Raw genomic sequence first — 21,441 nt, forward strand, 5'->3', positions numbered from 1 at the left:
TTAAAGGCGTGTGCCACCACCGCCCGGCTATACCTAAGTGTTTTGCTTGTATATATGTCTGTGTACATCAGGCATGCCTGGGGAGTTCAGAAGATGATGACACTGGAGCCCCTGGAACTGACGTACAGACAGTTGTGAGCCACCATGTGGGTGCTGGAAATTGACTCTGGGTCCCTCACCTGTTGAGCCCTTTCTCCAGTGCCCCCGCCCCCACTTCTTTTTAGACAGGCTCCTCTATTGCCAAGGTTGGCCGTGAACTCAGCACACGATCTAGGAGATACTCGAACTCTGGTCCTTTTGCCAGCATCTCCCAGCAAGGTGACAGTTGTTTGTCAGCATACAATTTATTTTTGTTTACTTTAGTGTGTGTTCACGCGTGTGTACCACATGCAGGCTGGAGCCAGTGGAGGCAGAAGAAAGCTGTGGGCTCCCCAGGAGCTGGGATTTCAGGGTACCTGCCCCAGCCACTGAGCATATTTTATATGAGGTTCGGATCCATTTGGAATGGATTCTCCAGTGCGTTAGCCTGCTTCCTTTGCTTTCTTTCTACTTATTTATCGACTTCCTTGTTTTTTCATTTTTTGAGAAGGGGTATGGTTTCACTGTGTAGTCCAGGCTGGCTTTGAACGCCTGACCCTTAGCCTCCTAAGTACTGGGATGTAAGCCTTTTTCTGTTACTTCCATTACCTCACCTCCATCATCGGCCCACACTTGCAAGCCACACCCCTCTCAACATTCATTCAGTTCTAGTCTCTGCTCGAGACCAGAACTTCCTTCTGGGCTAGGTGGACCATCACTGTGAGTCTTGGCCAAACAGCATCTTCTGGTTCTTCTATGGAGGCTGGGATGTTGTGGTCCTGGTTTACAACATTTGTCTCATCACGGCACAGACAGGCGATTCCAGCCGCTTGGAGGCCTCAGAAGAGATGGAATTTTATAATATGTGCGAGCAGATTCACAGGCTCACACTGGACCTCAGGGAAGTTGGGTGGTGCCTAGAGAGGCGGAGAGAAAAGCAGAGGAACGTGAGACATAGCGGCAGACCAGATCTCAGGAGTCCATGTCTGGAGCCCTGCGATGTGGCCCACATCTTTCATCTCTGCACCCAGGAAGAGGAGGCAGGGGGATCACCAGAAGGTCAGAGCCAGCCTGAGCTCAAACAGCAAGCAAAACAGGGCTGGAAAGATGGGTCAGTGGTTCGAAGAACTGCCTGGTCTTGATAGAGGACCCAGGTTCAGTTCCCAGCACCCACATGACAGCTCACAACCTATTTTGACTCCAGTTTCAGGAGATCTGATGCCCTTTTCCAGTCTCTTTAAGCACCCACCCCCTACCCACCTCACACAGATAAATAAAAGGATTTTTAAGAAATGAACGGAAATGGGTTGCCTTAACAGAGATGACTGTGTAAAAAAAATCAATCTAAAATTGAGAGCGAGCCTTTCTAGGACGTCATATGCTTTCAACAAAAACCCAAGGGACAAAAGTCTCCGTGATGAAGGCGATTTCCCATTTTACAGATGAAAGTCATCCAGATAAAAATGCAGTGTCTCTCCTAAGCCACACTGGTCCTACAGCAGCAATGGGAACTTGGCGCCTTGGTCAATTTTTTTCTCTATTTGTTTGTTTGTTATTGTTGTTTGTTTTTTAGATTTATTTATTTTATTTATTATGTATATAGTGTTCTGTCTGTCTATATGCTTGCTGGCCAGAAGAGGGCACCAGATCTCATTACAGATGGCTGTGAGCCACCATGTGGTTGCTGGGAATTGAACTCAGGACCTCTGGAAGAGCAGCCAGTGCTCTTAACCTCTGAGCCATCTCTCCAGCCCTTGTTTTGTTTTTTGACACAGGGTTTCTCTGTGTTGCTCTGGCTGTCCTGGAACTTGCTCTTTAGACTAGGCTGGCCTCGAACTCACAAACTTTAATTCCTCCTGAGTGCTGGAATTAAAGACATGCAACACCACCTGGCAAGCTGGGGTCCTACTACATAGTCCTGCTGGCCTGAAACTCACAGAGATCTGCTTGTCTCTTGTCTTCTAAGTGCAGAACCTCACCAGATTTCATTTTTTTTTCCCCAGACAAGCTTCCTCTGTAGCTTTGGAATTTGTCCTGGAACTCACTCTGTAGACCAGGCTGGCCCCAAACTCACAGAGATCCGCCTGCCTCCGCTTCCTGCTGGGATTAAAAGCCTGCACCACCACTACCTGGCTCAGATTTCAAATTGTTAATTTTTGTGTGTAGGCACACTTGTGGCCATCCACACCCTAGCACACCCAGGGTCAGAGGACACTTTCAGGAGTCAATTCTGTCCTAGTACCTAGTGGGTCCTGGGGATGAAACCCCACCCACAAGACTTGATGACAGATGTCTTTGCCCTCCGAGCTTGCACTACCACTCATCAGAACATAGATGTGCTCCTCTGCCCCACCTTCACCGCACACACTCACCTCTTGGTCTTCCTGCCTCCACATCCAGTAAGCTGGCCATGCAGGTGTGTGCCACCAGATCCAGCTCCCGCTGCTTGATGAATGACTTCTGGTCTGTTGGTTACCACGGTAACTCTCTCACTCCCTCTGATCCTTTCCCTCTATTGCCTGCCTGCCCTGGGCCATCTAAGCTGACAGATGAACACACACAGCAGAGCCTTTGAAAACTTCACAGGTGGTTTGAGCTCTGCCTTTTAGTCTGCGCCTGAGGCCTCCTCCTCCACGAAGCCTTCTGTGCTCTCTCCACCCAGCTAGGGGTAAGAGTGGCTATGCGGCTGATGCCATGTTGGGTCGCTGTTGATATATCTCCCCTCAGTGCTGGGAGAGTTTATCTACCTTTCTGAACAGGGGAATGGTTTACTTTGACACAGTTCTGAAGACTGAGCTGAGCGCTTCAGTACACACCGGTAATCCCAGCACTCTGGATGCACAGAGTATTGATGTGTTCACGGCCAGCCTGGTCTTGGTCTATATAGTGAGTTCCAGGTCAACCAGCCCTACACAGTGAGGCCTTGTTTCAAAGCTGATTAATAAACTGGGCGGTAGTGGCACACATCTTTTATCCCAACACTCCTGGGGCAGAGGTGGCTGATCACTGAGTCTGAGACCAGCCTGGTCTAAAGAATGAGTCCCAGGCCAACCAAGATTACACAGAGAAACCCTGGCTTGGGACAAAATTGTTTGGTTGGTTAATTAATTAAAGTAAATAGGCTCAACAAAATGGCTCAGTTCATAAATAAAATAAAGGTATTCCAGCCGGGCAGTGGTGGTGCTCGTCTTTAATCCCAATACTTGAGAGGTAAAGGCAGGAGGATCTCTGTGGGTTCGAGGCCAGCCTAATCTACAGAGCGAGTTCCAGTACAGCTAGGACTGTTACACAGAGAAACCCTGTCTCAAAACGAACAAACTAACTAACTAACAAAAATGTATATGGACATTCCTCTCTTGGAGCCCCTCCTTCTCTTGGGAGTTCTTCTTTGCATTTCTTTAATAGATCTGTGTTCACTCTGCTTTAAGAACACACACACACACACACACACACACACACATATGCGTGTGGTGGTGCACATCTTTATCACTCTGAGAGGCAGAAGCAGGCAGATCTCTGTGAGTTCAAGGCTAGCCTGGTCTATACAGCAAGGTACGGTACAGCCAGAGTTACAGAGAGAAACACAACAGAGAGAGAGAGAGAGAGAGAGAGAGAGAGAGAGAGAGAGTATTTTGGAGTGACACATTCGCCCCAAGATTTACAGACACATTAAAAATACTAAAATACATGATATGCTTCAAGCAGAGCCTGAGACAGAGCTCTCCAGTGCTGAGCTGGGCTGTGTTGGTCAGCTACCTTCCAGATGTTCAGCAGGATCCACAGGAAAGTGTAGCCCCCCAGTGCAACAGTTTCCCTCCAGTGCAGCAGCCTCTGGTGTAGCAGCCTCAGGGCCAACAAAAAACCCAGCTACTGTAATAAATATAATAAATTTTGAGACAGTGTTTCTCTGTGTAGCCCTGGCTGTCCTGAAGACGAGGCTGGCCTCGAACTCAGAGATCTGCCTGCCTCCTGAGTGCTGGGATTAAAGGCACAGGTCACCACTGCGCAGCTCAAGAGTAAGATTGTTTTAACAATAAGTAGGATTATTCTAATAATATTCTGTATTAAAAGTTATTTAAAATTGAGATGGGCGGTGGTGGTAGGCGCATCTCTGTGAGTTCCGGTGGCAAGCCTGGTCTACAAAAGCTAGTTCGAGGACAGCTAGGACTGTTACACAGAGAAACTCTGTCTCGAAAAAACAAAACAAAACCAAATTATTTAAAACTTATAATTTGTTTCTTTCTGCTGTCATCATTTAATGTTTCCACACAGCAGTTGGACTTTGTAACTGAGACCACAGAGAGAGAGAGAGAGAGAGAGAGAGAGAGAGAGAGAAGGAAAAGCAGATTGAGGCGGAGGCTACTGCAACCCTTGGGCTTCCTCAAGTGTGTGTGTGTGTGTGTGTGTGTGTGTGTGTGTGTGTGTATGTGTGTGTGTGTGTGTGAGAGAGAGAGAGAGAGAGAGAGAGAGAGAATAGGACAAAAGGTTGAGCATGCCTTTAACACTACCACTCAGAAGGCAGAGACAGGAGGACCTCTATGAGTCTGAAAACCAGCCTGGTCTCCATAGCGAGTTGCAACTTAAAACAAAAATAACAAAGCTTATGTCCTGAAGAACCAGGGACCTCCCAGTCAGACTGCAGTTTATGATGGTGGGAATTTGGCGTGTTCCTCCTGGACGCGTGGGAACAGAATAGTAGGGGCCGGGGCCGAATCAGGATAATCTCTCCTGGGATGGAGTCTGATGGCGAGGCCAAAGGACGAAGAGAGCTTGGGACCAGTCTTGGGACTGAGACCCAAATCCCCAGCCTGTTTCTTTCCCCTGAGATGGAAGGAAACGTTTGGCTCTAAGGAGCTGCGGGTTAGTGACTGGGCAAGCGGACTAGCCAGCTACTTTGAAAACCGAGGACGCTTTGTGTTGTTGGCTGCAGTTGCCGGAGACTCTGCTGGAGCACAGAGTGGAGTGCTACGGAGTCGGGGTAGACTGGGGAGCCGAGGGGAGAGTAGACCTGAGGGATCAGAGTTTCCCCAGGACGTACTGAAATCCGGGTAGCACATTAGGTGGCTTTGAGGACCGAGGATCCCTGTGCGCTGTGGTTTGCTGTCCCAGAGGCGCCAGCTGAAGCACAGGGTGGGGAGCCACAGAGTTGGAGTGGCCAAGGGAATAACAGGGAGCTTCTAGTTGCCGGGATCCCCACTGCACCGGCTGGATCGCAGGGTGAGCCCACCCATGACCCCCTCCCTCCGCAGACAGACTCCACCTCCTCCAGAAGCAGCCAATGGCCGTGCGCGGTGGCCCCCGCTGCCCGAGAGGCGGAGCGCGGCTGGAGGAGGCGGAGCAGGGCCGGGGTCGCAGGGACCAGAGCCCGAGAGGCGGGACCGGAGCTGGGGGCGGAGCTTCGGGACTAGCGGGGCGGCGCACCGGGACCCCCGGGGACGGAGACGCGCGCCCCTCTCCAATCCCACGTCGCCTCGCAGCGTCCCGGCGGGGAGGAGCCGGCCACCCGGAGTCACTCGGCGTCGCCAAAGTTTGATTCTCCTCCCCGGGAGGAGTCTCCGGGCCGCGGTCCCTCCGGGCACCGGGCGCCACCCGTCTCCCAGGCCGGGACCCACGTCTCCATCGCTCGGTGTCGGAGCCGCAAGTCGGGAGGCGCCGCGGGCCTGCGCACGCGCCGCCGCCCTCGCCATCCTCCCCGCGGTGCTTCAGCCCCCCCCCCCCGCCCCCCAAGTTCACGAGTTACGCGAGTGGACCGGCGGCGCGGGACCCGCGCGGGGCCATGGAGGAGCCGCTAGGGTCGCCGCCCGCCGCCCTGTCGGCGCTGGAGAAGAACGTGGCGGAACTGACCGTCATGGATGTGTACGACATCGCGTCGCTCGTGGGCCACGAGTTCGAGAGGGTCATCGACCAGCACGGCTGCGAGTCCATCGCGCGCCTCATGCCCAAGGTCGTGAGGGTCCTGGAGATCCTCGAGGTGCTGGTGAGCCGGCACCACGTCGCTCCCGAGCTGGACGAACTGCGCCTGGAGCTGGACCGGCTGCGCGTGGAGAGGATGGACCGCATTGAGAAGGAGCGCAAGCATCAGAAGGTGGGCGGAGGCCTCAGTTTGCCAGTCCGGGCAAAGGGCTCCAACTCCGTGGGTGCCATTCGGTTCTGGGCAGCCGCTAGTTTCCGTGTGGATGAGTGTACACAGTGCCTAGAGTAGAAGAGAATGCTTAGGGTGAAGGCGGGAGGGAGGCTCCGGTGTCTTGGCCCAGCTTGGAGGAGCATTTTAGTAGCTGTGTGACCTTGGGTAACTTGCAGAGGATCTCTGGGCTTTGTCTCCTTATCTGTCCATTGGCGGTTACTATAGAACCCACCTCCGTGGATCAAATGGGATGCAGTGGGCACAGTACTTAGATAGTATTATTTTATTCCAGGAAGGAAGTCAGTCCCCACCCACCCTTTTTTTTTTTTTTGTGACCAAGGTGTGACACCAGCTACCCAGCCCTCCCTGTCATCCTATCAGTGACCTCAGCGTGAGCGCCAGTCCTGAACCCCATCCCGGGCTTTATAGACGCAACTTTCTTCCCAGGGTTCCCCCAGTTTATCCACCTGCACCCTTAGGTGTCTTCCCAGCCTTCATCACGTATTTAGTTCTTTTACAACTATAAAGTGAGGATTTTCGTGTCATTTTCCGGATGAGGAAGCAGAGGGTCCGAATGCCGAATGCAGTGGGATTAACCCCCCCCCCCCCCCCCCCGGGTTCCCTGCCGTTGGGAGATACTTCCAGGGTCTCTTCCCCAGTCTGCTTGAATTGGGGGCTGAACAACTGCAAGCGACTTTCAGGCCCACCTTCTGCCTTTAGAGCGGTTGTCTGCCTTTGGGAAACCAGACCAGACCAGACTAGGTGCCTGGGGTAGGGAAGTGGGAGACGTGTGGTTTCCTGCCCCAACCTCAGCCTGGGCGGCTCTGGAAGGTCCTCTCTCCGACTGGGGATGGGAGGAAACTCCTTTCCTCTGGATGCTGGGACCTGTTCTGGCTTGCTGTGTGGCCTCAGGAAGTTTGGTTAGCCTCTCTGAAGCTCCCTGGCAGGCCATCCTCTATTGTGTACTGTTGAGATGGCTCTTCAGTTGTCTTAAGAGACAATGGTCAAAACTAGGTGTTCGGCCTCACCCTGATGACAGACCATGGGTGTGTCAGAGCGTTATAGTCAGGCTGGTCTGTGTTTACAACCCCCCTTGTCCTGTGTCCTGGGGTCAGGAAGGAAACTGAGCTCCTCAGAGTCAGCTGCATTTCCAGGGTCACACTTGGAGCCGGAAAGTGCCTCCCTTGGTCCTGTAATTAATTTTCAGAATCTCAGCATCTGTGGGACACTGGAGCCAGACAGCCTGGTTTCAAACCCCACAAACTGTCAGGCTGTGAGCTTTGGGACAGATCGCTATCTTCTGTGTCATGGTGTCATGGTATCACAGGGTAATCTCCGTCCCCGCCTTGGACGGTGACAAGCATTGGGTTGGGGACGGCTAGTGGACATACAGGGCCTAGGCCAGAGCCTGGGACCTACAAAAAACGGTCTCATGTATAAAAGAGTTTGTCACTAGAGGCCCAAGACTCAGAGGTGTGAAGTCTGGGGAGACACACTAAGATACCCCACCATTTCCACCCCCATTTCCCTCCCTTATCTCCCTCTTGCTGTGCCCAGCCCCCATATTCCACCTCTCCTGGAGGGCCTCTGGGAGGGGAGGGAGGTCTTTGCCTTCGAGCTGAATCCTGACTGTGGGCTTAGGCCCGGTGTCTGCCAGAAGTTCTGCCGGCACTTTTTCATGTCCCTTGCCAGTGCTTTATTTCTGCTATGTCTGGGCTGGGCCATCACAGGTCACCCGAGTTGGATGGAATTCTCAGCTGCACTTGTTGCTTCAGAATGTCACCAGCTGCAGCCAGGAAGCCAGGCACCCCTGCTTGTTTGTACACAGCGAGAATGGAGCTCCTCCTCCCCAGCCCAGGCCTCTTTGTGTGGCTTGGGTGCAGGGTCAGATCAGGCCCATCACATCTCTTCTGTAACAGAGGCACTTCAAGCTAAAGTCATTTTCCCCACAAAATCCTCAGCAGCCCTCGATCGCGCCTTCCTCTTCCCTATGCTCTCTGTAGACATGGCTTCAGACTGACTGCATCCTGCCCTTCACAGAGATTTACTCCACTGGGCTCACCACTTAGCCCCAGGCCACAGACCCACAGTTCTGCCTGATTATGCAGTGTCCAACCCTATGGGCGTGCCATGGTGTGCCAAGTGCTCTCCTGGGTGATGTGGGCCAGCCGAGTCGGGTCCTCAAGGCAGGCAGGCAGCCAGTGGGTGAGAGGGTACAGAGAGCAGGGCTGTGTGGGTATGCCTGTATGGAACACACAGCCTGTGCCATTCACTCAGCAATTATATGGATATAGTTGTTTTTTTTGTTTTTGTTTTTTTTTTTTGGTTTTTCGAGACAGGGTTTCTCTGTGGTTTTGGAGCCTGTCCTGGAACTAGCTCTTGTAGACCAGGCTGGCCTCGAACTCACAGAGATCCGCCTGCCTCTGCCTCCCGAGTGCTGGGATTAAAGGCGTGCGCCACCACCACCCGGCTTATGGATATAGTTTTAAAACTGGAGATTCAACCCCGGGCCTTACTCATGCAAAGCAAGCCTCTACACGCCACACCCCCAGGCCCCAGATGTACCTCCGTGTTCCAGGCACCATTTGCAGGGGACGCAGGGGACGGTCTGGCCGCCGTGGGCCTGCAGTTCTAAGGCCATGTCATTCCGTAGCATCAGAAAGTGCATGCTAGGAGGAAACATAGAAAATTCACTTTAACACGGAGGATGGAAACCAGTATATCCATGACTTTTTCACACGGATTCGGCATAAAAATTGCTGCTTTCTAATTTTTCTGTGGTGCTGCAGGTCAAATCCCGGGCTCAAACGTGCTCGGCAGGTACTCCTCCACCACCCCGGTATAAGAATTATTGGAAGCCGGGCGGTGGTGGCGCACGCCTTTAATCCCAGCACTCCGGGAGGCAGAGGCAGGCAGATCTCTGTGAGTTCGAGACCAGCCTGGTCTACAGAGCTAGTTCCAGGACAGGCTCCAAAGCCACAGAAGAAACCCTGTCTCGAAAAACCAAAATAAATAAATAAATAAATAAATAAGCTACAAAGAAACCCTGTCTCAAAAAAAAAAAAAAAGAATTACTGCACATTTATAATTTAATTTTAGTTTCTATGTATAAGTGTTTTGCCTCCACATTTGTCTGTGTGCTGCATGCTTTGTGCCCACAGAGGCCAGAAGAGGGTGACCGGAGTTACAGACAGCTCTGAGCCTCCATGTGGGTGCTGAGAATTGAACCCTGGTCCTCTGGAAGAGCAGCCAGTGCTCTTGAACACTGAGCCATCTCTCCAGATTCATTAGTATTTTTTAACGTTTTGTTTGAAACAGGGTCTCTCTGTGAAATCTTGTAGACCAGGCTGGACTTGAACTCACAGAAATGCACCTGTCTCTGCTTCTCTAGGATTAAAGGTGCGCACCGCCATGCCTAACTTGCACAGAGTTTTTAATATATTTATTTTTGAGGCAGGGTCTGATGTGTCCCAGGCCAGCGCAGAACTTGTTATATATCAGAGGATGACCTTGGGGCTCTGATACTCCTGCCTCTAGCACCCTGGTGCTGGAAATACAGGTGTGGGTCACCGGCCGAGTTTGTGCAGTGCTGGGAATGGAACCCAGGATGTCGTGCATGCCAGGCAAGCGCTCTCCTTACTGAGCCACGGGTTTTATTACATTTATTTGTTTATTTGTTGTTTACCGGCAGGAGCTATACATGTGGAAGTCAGAGGACAAGCCACAAGCGTCACTTCTGTCCTTCTCCCATGTGGGTCCCTGGTCAAGTCAGGCCTGATGAGACAACTTGCAAGGGCCCCCATTCTTCTCATAACCTCACATTTGAAATCCAGCATGCTCGGGCAGTGGTGGCACACGGGAGGCAGAGACAGGTGGATGGATCTCTGTGAGTTCAAGGTCAGCCTGGTCTACTAAGTGAGTTCCAGGATAGCCAGGGTTGTTACACAGGGAAACATTGTCTTGGGGGAAAAGAAAGAAAGAAAGAAAGAAAGAAAGAGAGAGAAAAGAATCCAACCTGGATTTCACCCAGACTAGCATGAGTGCATATATTTAAAAATAAACAGATATGTCAGCTTATGATTAAGTGCCATGAAGGAAGTAAGGCAGGAGCTATGGTGGAGGTTGTCTAGGAGGCAGGCTGTCGGGGAAGTTCCTGATGAGACATTGCCTCAGCTGAGGACTGGCTGAAGTGAGCTACAGAGAGATCTTGGGGGGAGGCCTATATCCACACAAGCACACCCACACCTACACATAATTAAAAATAAATCTTTATAAGAAAGAAAAGGAGAAAAAAAAAAGGGGTTGGGCTGTAGCCCAGCTGCCAGAGTGCCTGCCTAGCGTTACATGAGGGCCTGGGTTCAATTCCCAGCACCATAGAAAATAGACATGGTAAGCATGTCTATAATCCTAACGCTAGGGAAGTAGAGGCAAGAGGATCAGGATCTCAAGGCCAGCCTTGTCTACAGAGATAGTTTGAGGCCCACCTGGGCTACAGGAGAGGAAAAGCAAAACCTATTGTGACTAAATCTGTATTCATCTCCTGTGACTGCACTAATGGCTCAAGGAAGGACAAATGCCTTGTTTTTCTGGGTAATTCCTGCAGTGGGCACACTAAGGGGCAGTGAAGCAAGGAATCATGGGTAATACCAAAAACACCAATGTGGACCAGACTGGGTAATGTTCTGGAAGCCAGGGCCAAGAAATGGATTATACTGAACAGCTAGACCTGGTAGTGCATTTGGCAGCTGAGGCAGGAGGACTGCAAGTATTAGGCCAACCAGGGTGATTGCTCTGTCTCAAAAACCACACAAGGGGCCGGGGAGGTGCTTCAGGTGTATGAGCCCTGGGCACTGTCCCCAGCACCAAAAACTATAATATTAAAAATAAAGTCAAGGTGTCAGGGAAGCTCCACTGGTTTAGGATGCTCTAGGGAAATCTATTTCTTTGTGTTTTTCAGCTTCTACTGCCTTCCTTCCTCCTCTAGAGCCAGCAGATAACATCTTCCAGGTGCTAACCTGTGCCACATCCTCTGTCACTCTGACCCTTGCTGACCTTTCACAAGGGCTCTGTGAGCACATGATCACATAAACCCAGCTGATCTTTTTATTTGTTTGTTTGTTTGTTTGTTTGTTTTTCGAGACAGGGTTTCTCTGCGTAGCTTTGGAACCTCTCCTGGAACTTGCTCTGGTAGACCAGGCTGGCCTCTAACTCACAGAGACCCACCTGCTTCTGCCCCCTAAGTGCTGTGATTAAAGGCATGCACTGCCACCGCCCAGCCCTACCTGATCTTCTTGAGGTCAAAGTCCCTTTTGCTATAGATAGGTTCTGGGGACTAGGACGAGAATGTGTTTGTGGGGGCCATGGTTCCATCTGCTCTGCTGGTTACTCCTGATAGCCACTTGGGCCATTCTGTGTGCCCAGCATGAACCTTTTCATCCAGCTGATCGCCTTCATCACCTCACAGTCCTCAAAGGGACATACTACTATCACATCTTAGGCACCCCAAGTTTAAAGAATCTGCCCAAGATCAGCTGTTTGTCATAGGAGTTCAAGCCTGGATTGGTGTATCTATGCCTGGTGGTACAAGATTATAATCCCAGCCACTGGGGAGGCTGAGGCAGGAGAATCAAACAAGGTCTGCCTAAGCTACAGAGTGAGTTCAAGGCCAGCTTGGACAACTTAGTCAGACTGTGTCTGAAAAGAGGTGTGGCTCAGTGTAGAGCCCCTGCCTGAATCCCCCAGTGAGGGGCTGGGGTGTGGCTCAGTGTAGAGCCCCTGCCTGAATCCCCCAGTGAGGGACTGGGTGTGGCTCAGTGGTAGAGCCCCTGCCTAGAATCTCCCAGTGAGGGGCTGGGGCTGGGGCTCAGTGGTAGAATACCTGCCTAGAATTTCCCAGTGAGGGGTTGGGGTGTGACTCAGTGGTAGAGCACCTGCCTAGAATCCCCCAGTGAAGGGCTATGTCTGTTGTTCAATAGGAAAATACTTGTCGAGCATGTGTGAGGCCCTTCGTTCCATTCCCAGCACCTCAAACAAACAAACTTGTGTTGACAGGATGTATATTGCTGTCCTTCAGCTTGGGTTCTATCCAAAGCCACAGCCATGCTGCTCCCCAGCCTCATTCACGCCTCCGAGTGGTTGCTTCCATGTTCACAATTGCACAGACAGCACCATCGTAAAGTTGAGGATGTTTGCATTGCCTTCGAAGAGGAACCTGTGGGGGCTGGAGAGATGGCTCAGAGGTTAAGAGCACTGACTGCTCTTCCGGACGTCCTGAGTTCAATTCCCAGCAACCACATGGTGGCTCCCAGCCATCTGTAATGAGATTTGGTGCCCTCTTCTGGCCTGCAGGCATACATGGAGGCTGAACACTTTATATATAATAAATAAATAAATCTTTAAAAAAATAAAAAAATAAATAAAAAAAGAGGAACCTGTGCACACTCACCATCACTCCTGGCGCCTCTCAGAGCTCTGGCCAGAAGCCCCAGGTTGCCTCTGTCTATGGATTTGCCCATTCATAAAAATGGCATCGCAGACTGTGTGACCTTTTACATCTGGCTTCTCTTCTTAGCTGGGGATGGTGCTAGCTGCATTTCTTTCCTTTTTCTGTCCAGATATAGCCCGTTGTATGGATAGGTTGGTTTTATTTACGCCCTCTGGGCTGGTGAACTCTGAGTTCTTCTGCAGCATTGCTATAGACCAGCAGTTCTCACCCTGTGGATCATAACCCTGGGGGGAGGGTGTCAAATGACCCTTTCACAGGGGTTGCCTAAGACGACCCGAAAACACAAATATTTACCTTATAATTCATAACATTAGCAAAATTACTGTTATAAAATAGCCACAAAAATGTTATATTTGGGGCTGGAGAGATGGCTCAGAGGTTAAGAGCATTGCCTGCTCTTCCAAAAGTCCTGAGTTCAATTCCCAGCAACCACATGATGGCTCACAACCATCTGTAATGGAGTCTGGTATCCTCTTCTGGCCTGAAGGCATACACACAGACTGAATATTGTATACATAATAAATAAATAAATATTTTTTAAAAAAATGTTATATTTGGGGGTCACCACAACATGAGGAACTATATTAAAGGGTCACAGCATTAGGAAGGTTGAGAATCACTGCACTAGGCACCTGTATGCATACATGAACATGTAGGTGTGGACCTGTCTTCTCTTTCCTGGGTCTCTCTCTTTCTTTTCTTTTCTTTCTTTCTTTCTTTCTTTCTTTCTCTTTCCTCCTCCTCCTCTTCCTCCTCCTCCTCCTCCTCCTCCTCCTCCTCCTCCTTCTTCCTTCTCCTCCTCCTCTTCCTCCTTCTCCTCCTTTTTTCCCAAGACAGGGTTTCTCTGTGTAGCCCTGCCTATCCTTGAACTCACTCTGTAGACCAAGCTGGCCTTAAACCTAGAGTTCCGCCTGCCTCTGCTCCCAAGTGCTGGGATTAAAGGAATGTACCACCACCACCCGGTTCTGCCTCAGCTTCTTGAATGCTGAGCCCACAGGTGTATGGGGCTATAAAAATAAATTCACATGAATGAAGGCGCCTGTGGAGGGGATCAAAAGGTATTGGGAAGCAAACTTGCGTCCTCTTTCGGGCAGTTCACCCTCTTAACCTCTGAGACACTGTCACAGTCCCTTTGAAAATATCATAGCTTTTTCTGGGGTGTTCTTATGGTCCAGGTTAACCTCTAACTTGAAGACGTCTTTCTGCCTCCACCGCGGTCTACACAAACAGCTGGCTGATCTCACTAACTCTCTTACTTGTCTTTCAAACCTGGAAGTTTTGGTTCCCTAGCTGAGGGAAACCGAGGCTCTGAGTGATTATTGCAAGCTGCTCAGGCTGTCCCAGAGAGCAGAGGAACTCTGGCGCTTCCTCACTGTACCTTGAGGAAATGACTGGGGATTGTCAGGGCTGTGTAGCCGGGGATGGCTTGTCCCCACAGCCAAAGAACACAGGTGTGGCCTGGACTGAGCCCTCCTGACTTCAGCATGCACATCAACAGAAGAGGCCCTGTCTGGCTCTGTGTGCCATCTGCCGGAGACCCGCCTCTCTTGGGGGAATGGGGTGACTCCAAGTACCATAAACAGAACAGTTCTCTGATGGGCAGGTGAGACCCTGGGTGCCTCCGATCCTTCTGTGACCCTTGCTGTCGCCCCGCCCCAACAGGAGCTGGAGCTGGTGGAGGATGTGTGGCGGGGCGAGGCGCAGGACCTCCTGTCTCAGATTGCCCAGCTGCAAGAGGAGAATAAGCAACTGTTGACCAACCTCAACCACAAGGACGTGGGCTTCTCTGAGGAGGAGTTCCAGAAGCAGGAAGGTGAGCCCCCCCCATCCCAGTGATTCCCCATGACCGCTCAGAGACCGCAGCCTTTGGCACCAGTGGGCTGGTGAATTTGCATCTTGACTGTCTCAGAGAGGAACGACTTAGGTCCAGATGTTGATGTGATCTCAATTAGCTATCACAGTTTTCTGCCCTCCTACATGGTTCCTCTGGGCCCTGGGACACACTGGACAAGTCAGACCCTGGGCCACTTGGAAGTTGGAACTGTGTTTTAGCACAGAGGGCATCGGCAGTAAATACATGAACAATAAATAGACGTCTAATTTTGATTTATGGCAGCTGACACTGTGTGAGAGCTGAGACAGGGGCATGGAGTAGCAGCTTGGGGTCTAGTCGTCGGGTGGTCACAGTTCAGCCCTTATGAAGTGGCACACTGCGTCACGTTAGTGCCGTGAACAAGTGGTACATGCCAAGGCCCTGGCATGAGTATTTGCGGGAAACGTAGAAGGCCAGGGTACGAGAAGATGGTCAAGGCTGAGGGGGCTGGAAATAAGGTCAGAGGAGACCAAGGCTGGGATTGTTCTCTGTGTTTGAAGAGATTTCAGGCTGTGGTCACAGAACAGGTGACTAGCAGGGCAGTGGGGACAGCAGTTCTGGTTTGATTGGCACTGGAGGCCATCACAGTTGCTATCTGTCCCACAAACTTCTCTGGGGCTGGGCAAACAAGACTAGACAGTGGAGTTTGATCTGGGGCCTTGTGAGCTCCATCTGCTCTGCCTGGGGGCTGGACAAACAAGACTAGACAGTGGAGTTTGATCTGGGGCCTTGTGAGCTCCATCTGCTCTGCCTGGCCTGCAGTCTTGTCAAGGGATCCTGCCTCCTGTAGCTGACGCAGCAGAATCAAATCTCAGGTTTCTTTCTTTTGTATTAGTTTGTTTTGGTTTTTTGTTTGTTTGTTTTGTTTTTGTTTTTGAGACAGGGTTTCTCTGTGTAGCCCTGACTGTCCTGGAACTAGCTCTTGTAGACCAGGCTGGCCTCAAACTCAGAGATCCACCTGCATTGTCCCAGAGTGCTGTGATTAAAGATGTACACCACTGCCCAACTTGTTTTGTTTTTGAGACAGGGTCTCTCTGTGTAACCCTGGCTTTCCTGGCACTTGCTATGTAGACCAGGCTAGCCTCCAACTCATAAAACTTTGCCTTCTGAGTTCTGGGATTAAAGAAGTGCACTATTACACCTGGCTGCAGCCTGGCTTTTCATCCTGAGCAAACCCCTGGCTGCCCACATGAAGCCCCACCCTCTGGTCTGATGTACAGGAGTAGATTGGGATGGGGGCTCTTTGAATTTGGGGTTACAACTTTGAGAGGATCAAGTTTGGGGCTGGGCTGTGCCTGGCATGGGCGAGGTGCCGGCTTGGATCCCAAGCACTGCATACACTGGGTGTGGTGGGCCACGTCTGTAATCTGAGCCCTCTGGAGGCAGAAACAGGAGGGTCTCTCTGAGTTTGAGGCCAGCCTGGTCTACACAGTGAGTTTCAGGACAGCCAGAGCTGCACAGAGAAATCTTGTCTTGAAAAAAGTAAAGTAATAAAAACTTTTTTTTACAAAGAACAGATAAGGGCCAGCGAGATGGCTCAGTGGTCACAGAGCTTTTGGCTAAGCCTGACAGCATGGGTTTAACTCCCAGGTTCCACGTGGTGAAGGGAGAGAGTGGACTCTTGCACATTGTCCTCTGGCCTCCCCACAAGTAAGTGTGACACACGTGTGCACACACACACGAAGACACACACATGGAGACTCACACACACACACACACACACACACACACACACACAAATATAACAAAATTAAAAACAAATGAAATAGGGTACTGATAAGGACTGAAGAAAAAAAACAAAATACACAGTGAACCCAGGTCTGGAATTCTCTTCTCCTGGGTGTGCTTTGTGGTAATGTGTTGGGTGGCTTCGAAATCGGAGCGTCACTGTGAGGAGATGGTCTCTGGAGCCAGACCACACAGCTCCAACTGCTGGCCGCAGCGCTAACATACCATGTCGTTTGACGGACTCACAGACCGTCCTATGCCTTTGTTGCCCAGTTTGAAAGGGAGAAAGCAGTGGTGGTCCCTCTCTCATAAGTCTGTCTGCCTTTGTGTGATGTCAGTGGCTTCTGTCTCTTTCCACAGCTGCTTACTGTGCCATCCCCTCGACACCATGTCTGTCTGTCAATCCTCCACAGGTGGGACTTTCAGGTTGTGACTACTTTTTGGCTCCTATGAACACCTTTCAGGTGTTCGTGTAATCATTTTATTTAGGAAAAATAATCTTGGTTTTTGCCTACGATAGTCCTGCCATGCACCCAGAGACCTCTGGGGGTGATGTGGGAACCCCGCTGCCCACTCTAGTGGAGTCTCAGAGGTCTCAGCAGCTCTGAGCTGCTTTCCCTGTGGCCCCTTTCCTCTGGGAGTGTAGCTCTGCCCTTGCAGCTATCACAGTCCCTGCTGACCAGTGTGGACCAACGGAAGGTATACACAGACGATACCCTGAGCATCGAGTGTGCCTGGCTTCCACAGGACCAGCTGGGGAGCTGGCTGTGTTCTCCAAGCCCGCAGCCCCCGCCCTAGCAAAGAGGCAGGCAGATGCCAGGCTGCCTTCAGGGTTATTTTTATTTTGTGGGGAAACCATGGGAACACAGCAGGGACCAAGTGTTCCCCACCTACTAGAGGAACAGGCCTGGGGCAGGTGGTGTCCTGGGATAAAGAGGGCAGGTGCTGGTGACCTTGAGTCCCAGTCAAGAGTGACAGTGGAACAGGGCCATGGCCAAGGGCCATCTGAGGACTCAGGTGAATTCTCTTACTCTGGCCCCATGTTGGAACACCAAAATCTTGTTTTTTACTTTTTACTCTTTTACCTTTTGGGGGCGGGGGTTCTACTACCCAGCTCCCAAATAAATCACACATGGATTTATTATTACTTATAAAGGCCCAGCCTTACCTTGACTTGTTTCTAGCCAGTTTTCCTTAGCTTTAAATCATTTTTGCCTCTGAAATTTCTCCTTCTCTTACTTCCGTATACCTTACTTTCACTCTGACTCTGTGGCCGGCTGTGTAGCTGACCCCTGACGTCCTCCTCTCCTTCTCTCCTCGCCTTCATCTGGTCTTGCTTCTTCTATTTATTCTCCCAGCCCGCCAGCCCCGTCTAGCCTGTCTCCTGCCTCGCTATTGGCCGGTCAGCTTTTTTAGACCATCAGGTATTTTAGTTAGGCAAAAAAAAAAAAAAAAAAAAAAAAAAATCACAACTTCACAGAGTTAAAGAAATCCAGCATAAACAAAAGCAATGCATCTTTACACAGTTAAACAAATGCTCCAGGGCATAAACACACCTTACAATAATTTCCTGCAGCTCTCAGGTGCATGCAGGGGTCAGGTTTCTGTGCAGGCCAGCAGGAGGAGGGGCGCTCAGAGGGCCTATCCCTACGTGTGCCTCTGGATTTCTGAGTCCTATCGCTCCACAGGCGCCTTACAGGTTAAAAAATCCCCTCTGGGGGCTGGAGAGGTGACTCAGCGGTTAGGAGCACTTCTAGAAGGACCCAGGTTCAATTCCTAGCACCCACATGGCAGCTCATAACTGTCTGTAACTCCAAGATCTGATACTCTCACACAGACATACATGCAGGGAAAACACCAATGCACATGAAATCCCCTGTGGTAGCCAGCAGATGGTGGTCCTCATGTTTAATCCCAGCACCCGGGAGGCAGAGGTTCAAAGCCAGCCTGGTCTATAGATGGATTGGCAGGACAGCCGGGCTATACAGAGAAACTCTCTTTCGGAAAAATGAAAGCAAAACAAAACAGAAACCCTCTCTGGCTCTCTTTGGGAATCTGTCCAGTCCGAGAGCTGTTCGCACACAGGGCTGTGAATTGAGTGTCCAGCGTAGGATAGAAGAGGTGCAGAGGACTCATGGATCTGCCAGTGGCCCCGGGCTCTGGGAGAGTGACTTTGTCACCAGGAGCAAAGCAAAGCTGACCACTCAGTCATTTTTGTTGCTTCTTTTATTTTATATGTGTGTCTGCCTGCATGTATGTCTGTGCACCCTGTGTGTGCCTGGTGCTGTGGCGGTCAGTAGAGATCACTGGATCCCTAGAACTGGAGTAAGGATTGTGAGCCGCCATGTGGGTGCAGGGAGCTGAACCTGGGTCCTCTGCGAGAGCCGCAAGTGCTGAGAACCACTGAGCCAGCTCTCCATCTAGCCCGCCCCCCCTTCTTGTTGTTTCTTCAAGACAGAGTTTTTCTGTGTACTAGCCTTGGCTGTCCTGGAACTTGCTCTGTAGACCAGACTGGCTTTGAACTCACAGAGATCTACCTGCCTCTGTCTCCAGAGTGCTTAGACTAATGGCTTGTACCACCACACCCTGCTTCACCAAATGCCTAAAAGGCAACTTATATGTGGGAGGGCTGCAGCTTAGTACTCGCCTGCCTTAGCCGTGGTCTGCTGGGGTCATGGCGGGAAGCCCCTGTCCTGGCCACCCACCAAATGCTGTGTCCTAATGGTATTGTGTGTGTGTTGGCTCCACCCATTCTCCAACCTGCCCCCGTCCCATTTTATGAATTTGGAAACAGAGGCAGAAGAGAGGCCAGAGCCACACAGCCAAGCGTGGCTTACAGGGTTAGTGTGAACTTTGGAGGCTAACCTCTAGATCACGGTGCAGGGTCATGTCTGTCATGACGTGTGGGGATGTGTTGTGAAAGTGAGGCGGTGGGTGGGAGTGTTTCTGGGTGGGGGGAAAGCCATCACGCAGAGGGGACCAACGAGAGGAGTCTTGTGTGCAGTGATCTCAAGGTCAGAAGAAAGAGGGGAGAGAGAGGTAGAGGCGGTGAGGTAGGAATGTGCTCGGCAAGACTGAAGGCAGGAGCAGCCCCAGGGTGTGTGCGGGGTACACGAGAGACTTTGGGGAGAGCCCTGGCCCACTTGGAGTGCGACACTATGGGGGGCTTAAGCCGAGGGGAGGTGGCTCACCTCCCAGTCTCGCTTTCACCCAGGCATGTCAGAGCGGGAGCGGCAGGTGATGAAGAGGCTGAAGGAAGTGGTGGACAAGCAGAGGGACGAGATCCGAGCCAAAGACAGGGAGCTTGGCCTGAAGAATGAGGACGTTGAGGCTGTAAGTGACCAACGCCAATCTGAGCCCACTTTCCTACTTCATGGCGGCATGGGGGCGGGGCTGGAGAGATGGCTAAACAGTAAGAACATCCGCTGCTCTTCCAGAGGAATGGAGCTCAGCTCTCAGCACCCACATGACAGGTAGTGACTATAACTGTGGTCTCAGGAGATCTGACACCTTCTGGCCTTCATAGGCACTAGACACGTGTGTGGCGCACAGATATACACACAGGCAAAACACATAGCCGTATAAAAAATAGATCTGAAAAAGAAGCCCACATGTGTATCACTCCTTGTCAACAGTCATAAAAATAGAAACAAGTTAGAAAGGTGTTTATGATGTACATGCTCTACTCAAAGAGGGTTTCCCTTGTGCTGTACACAGACTGGGTTACTGCCGTCCGTGGTTTCCTGTTGTCTATGGTTTCCTGTCGTCTGTGGGTTACTGTCGTCCGTGGGTTACTGTCGTCCGTGGGTTCCTGTCGTCTGTGGGTTCCTGTCATCTGTGGGTTCCTGTCGTCCGTGGTTTCCTGTTGTCCGTGGTTTCCTGTCGTCTGTGGGTTACTGTCGTCCATGTTTTCCTGTCCTCCATGGTTTACTGTGGTCTGTGGTTTACAGTCGTCCGTGGTTTCCTGCCGTCCGTGGTTTCCTGCTGTCCGTGACAGCCTCACTAAATGCCTCTTTCTCTCCACAGCTGCAGCAGCAGCAGACGAGGCTAATGAAGATCAACCATGACCTTCGGCACCGGGTCACGGTGGTGGAGGCCCAGGGGAAGGCCTTGATTGAGCAGAAGGTGGAGCTTGAGGCAGATCTGCAGACCAAGGAGCAGGAGATGGGCAGCCTTCGGGCAGAACTCGGGAAGCTGAGGGAGAGGCTGCAGGGCGAGCACAGCCAGAACGGGGAGGAGGAGGCCGAGGTGAGCAGCAAGCTGGTATGAGGTGTGTGGGAACCTGAGTTGTGGGCTGGCCCCACGTAGAAAGAACTGCCTTGTTTTCCCCATTGTATCTAAGAAGGCAGGAGGCACCAAGAGAGAAAGAGGGAGAGAGAGAGAGATCCTGGCCTGAGGACACCAACTGGGCATGGGCAGAGCTGGACCTGAATCCCTGGTCTCCAGCATCCCAGAGGGCATGCAGTTCAGTGATGATGGCTGAGCTTCATTCATCACTCATTCACTCATTCATTCATTCATCCATTCATCCATTCGAGTGACTATTGACTGTAGCAGGCACAGAGGATGGGATAAGGATTGTCCCATGGAGCATGCGTTTATAGGGACTGGAAGTTCTAGATGGATACCCAAGAGAACTGAACACGTGTCCATGTAAAAACCTGTACAGGAGCCTGGAGAGATGGCTCAGCAGTTAAGAGCACTTGCTGCTTTTTCAAAGGACCCTGGTTCAGCTCCTAAGCCCCCTCGTTTGGAGGCTCACAACTGCTTCTGACTTTTCCGGGGCATCTGTTGCTCTCTCTGTCCTCCGTGAAAACCTGCATCCATGTGTACACATGCGCACATTCAAACACCCGTATACACATTTAAAAAACAAACGTGCAAGCTGACTCAGTGGCTCATACCTGGAATCCTAGCGCTCAGGAGGCAGAGGCAGGCGGATCTCTGTGAGTTCGAGGCCAGCCTGATCTACAAGAGCTAGTTCCAGGACAGGCTCCAAAGCTACAGAGAAACCCTGTTTCGAAAAACCAAAAAAAAAAAAAAAAAGAAAGAAAGAAAGAAAGAAGTTGTTTAAATTTAAGATGGTCTTAGACTGTGCATCAAATTCTTTACTAACCTGAGCTGTGTGAGACC

The 21,441-nt window shown here is 51.2% G+C and overlaps 1 protein-coding gene and 1 long non-coding RNA gene across 5 annotated transcripts in view; one reads left to right on the plus strand and one right to left on the minus strand.

The window, feature by feature from the left end:
• On the minus strand, positions 1-7,823 carry LOC121446028. Its single transcript, XR_005974033.1, has 3 exons — positions 7,774-7,823; positions 5,923-6,271; positions 1-995 (listed from the first exon to the last, which is right to left on the minus strand). It is a non-coding gene; the product is annotated as an uncharacterized LOC121446028 (long non-coding RNA).
• Positions 5,422-21,441, plus strand: part of Rilpl1 (Rab interacting lysosomal protein like 1) — a 34,052-nt gene continuing 18,032 nt past the window's right edge. For 3 of the 4 annotated variants that reach the window (XM_041648325.1, XM_041648326.1, XM_041648327.1), the window contains exons 1-4: positions 5,422-6,163; positions 14,370-14,520; positions 19,523-19,641; positions 20,335-20,556. In XM_041648325.1, the coding sequence (XP_041504259.1) occupies positions 5,855-6,163; positions 14,370-14,520; positions 19,523-19,641; positions 20,335-20,556 (801 nt within the window). In that variant the 5' untranslated portion in view covers positions 5,422-5,854. The remainder of the gene's footprint in view (positions 6,164-14,369; positions 14,521-19,522; positions 19,642-20,334; positions 20,557-21,441) is intronic. The other variant, XM_041648324.1, reaches the window with a different exon arrangement.

Source organism: Microtus oregoni, unplaced genomic scaffold (assembly GCF_018167655.1).
Source record: "Microtus oregoni isolate MIOR12 unplaced genomic scaffold, Mior012 000003F_ref0000135, whole genome shotgun sequence".
Classification (NCBI taxonomy): domain Eukaryota; kingdom Metazoa; phylum Chordata; class Mammalia; order Rodentia; family Cricetidae; genus Microtus; species Microtus oregoni.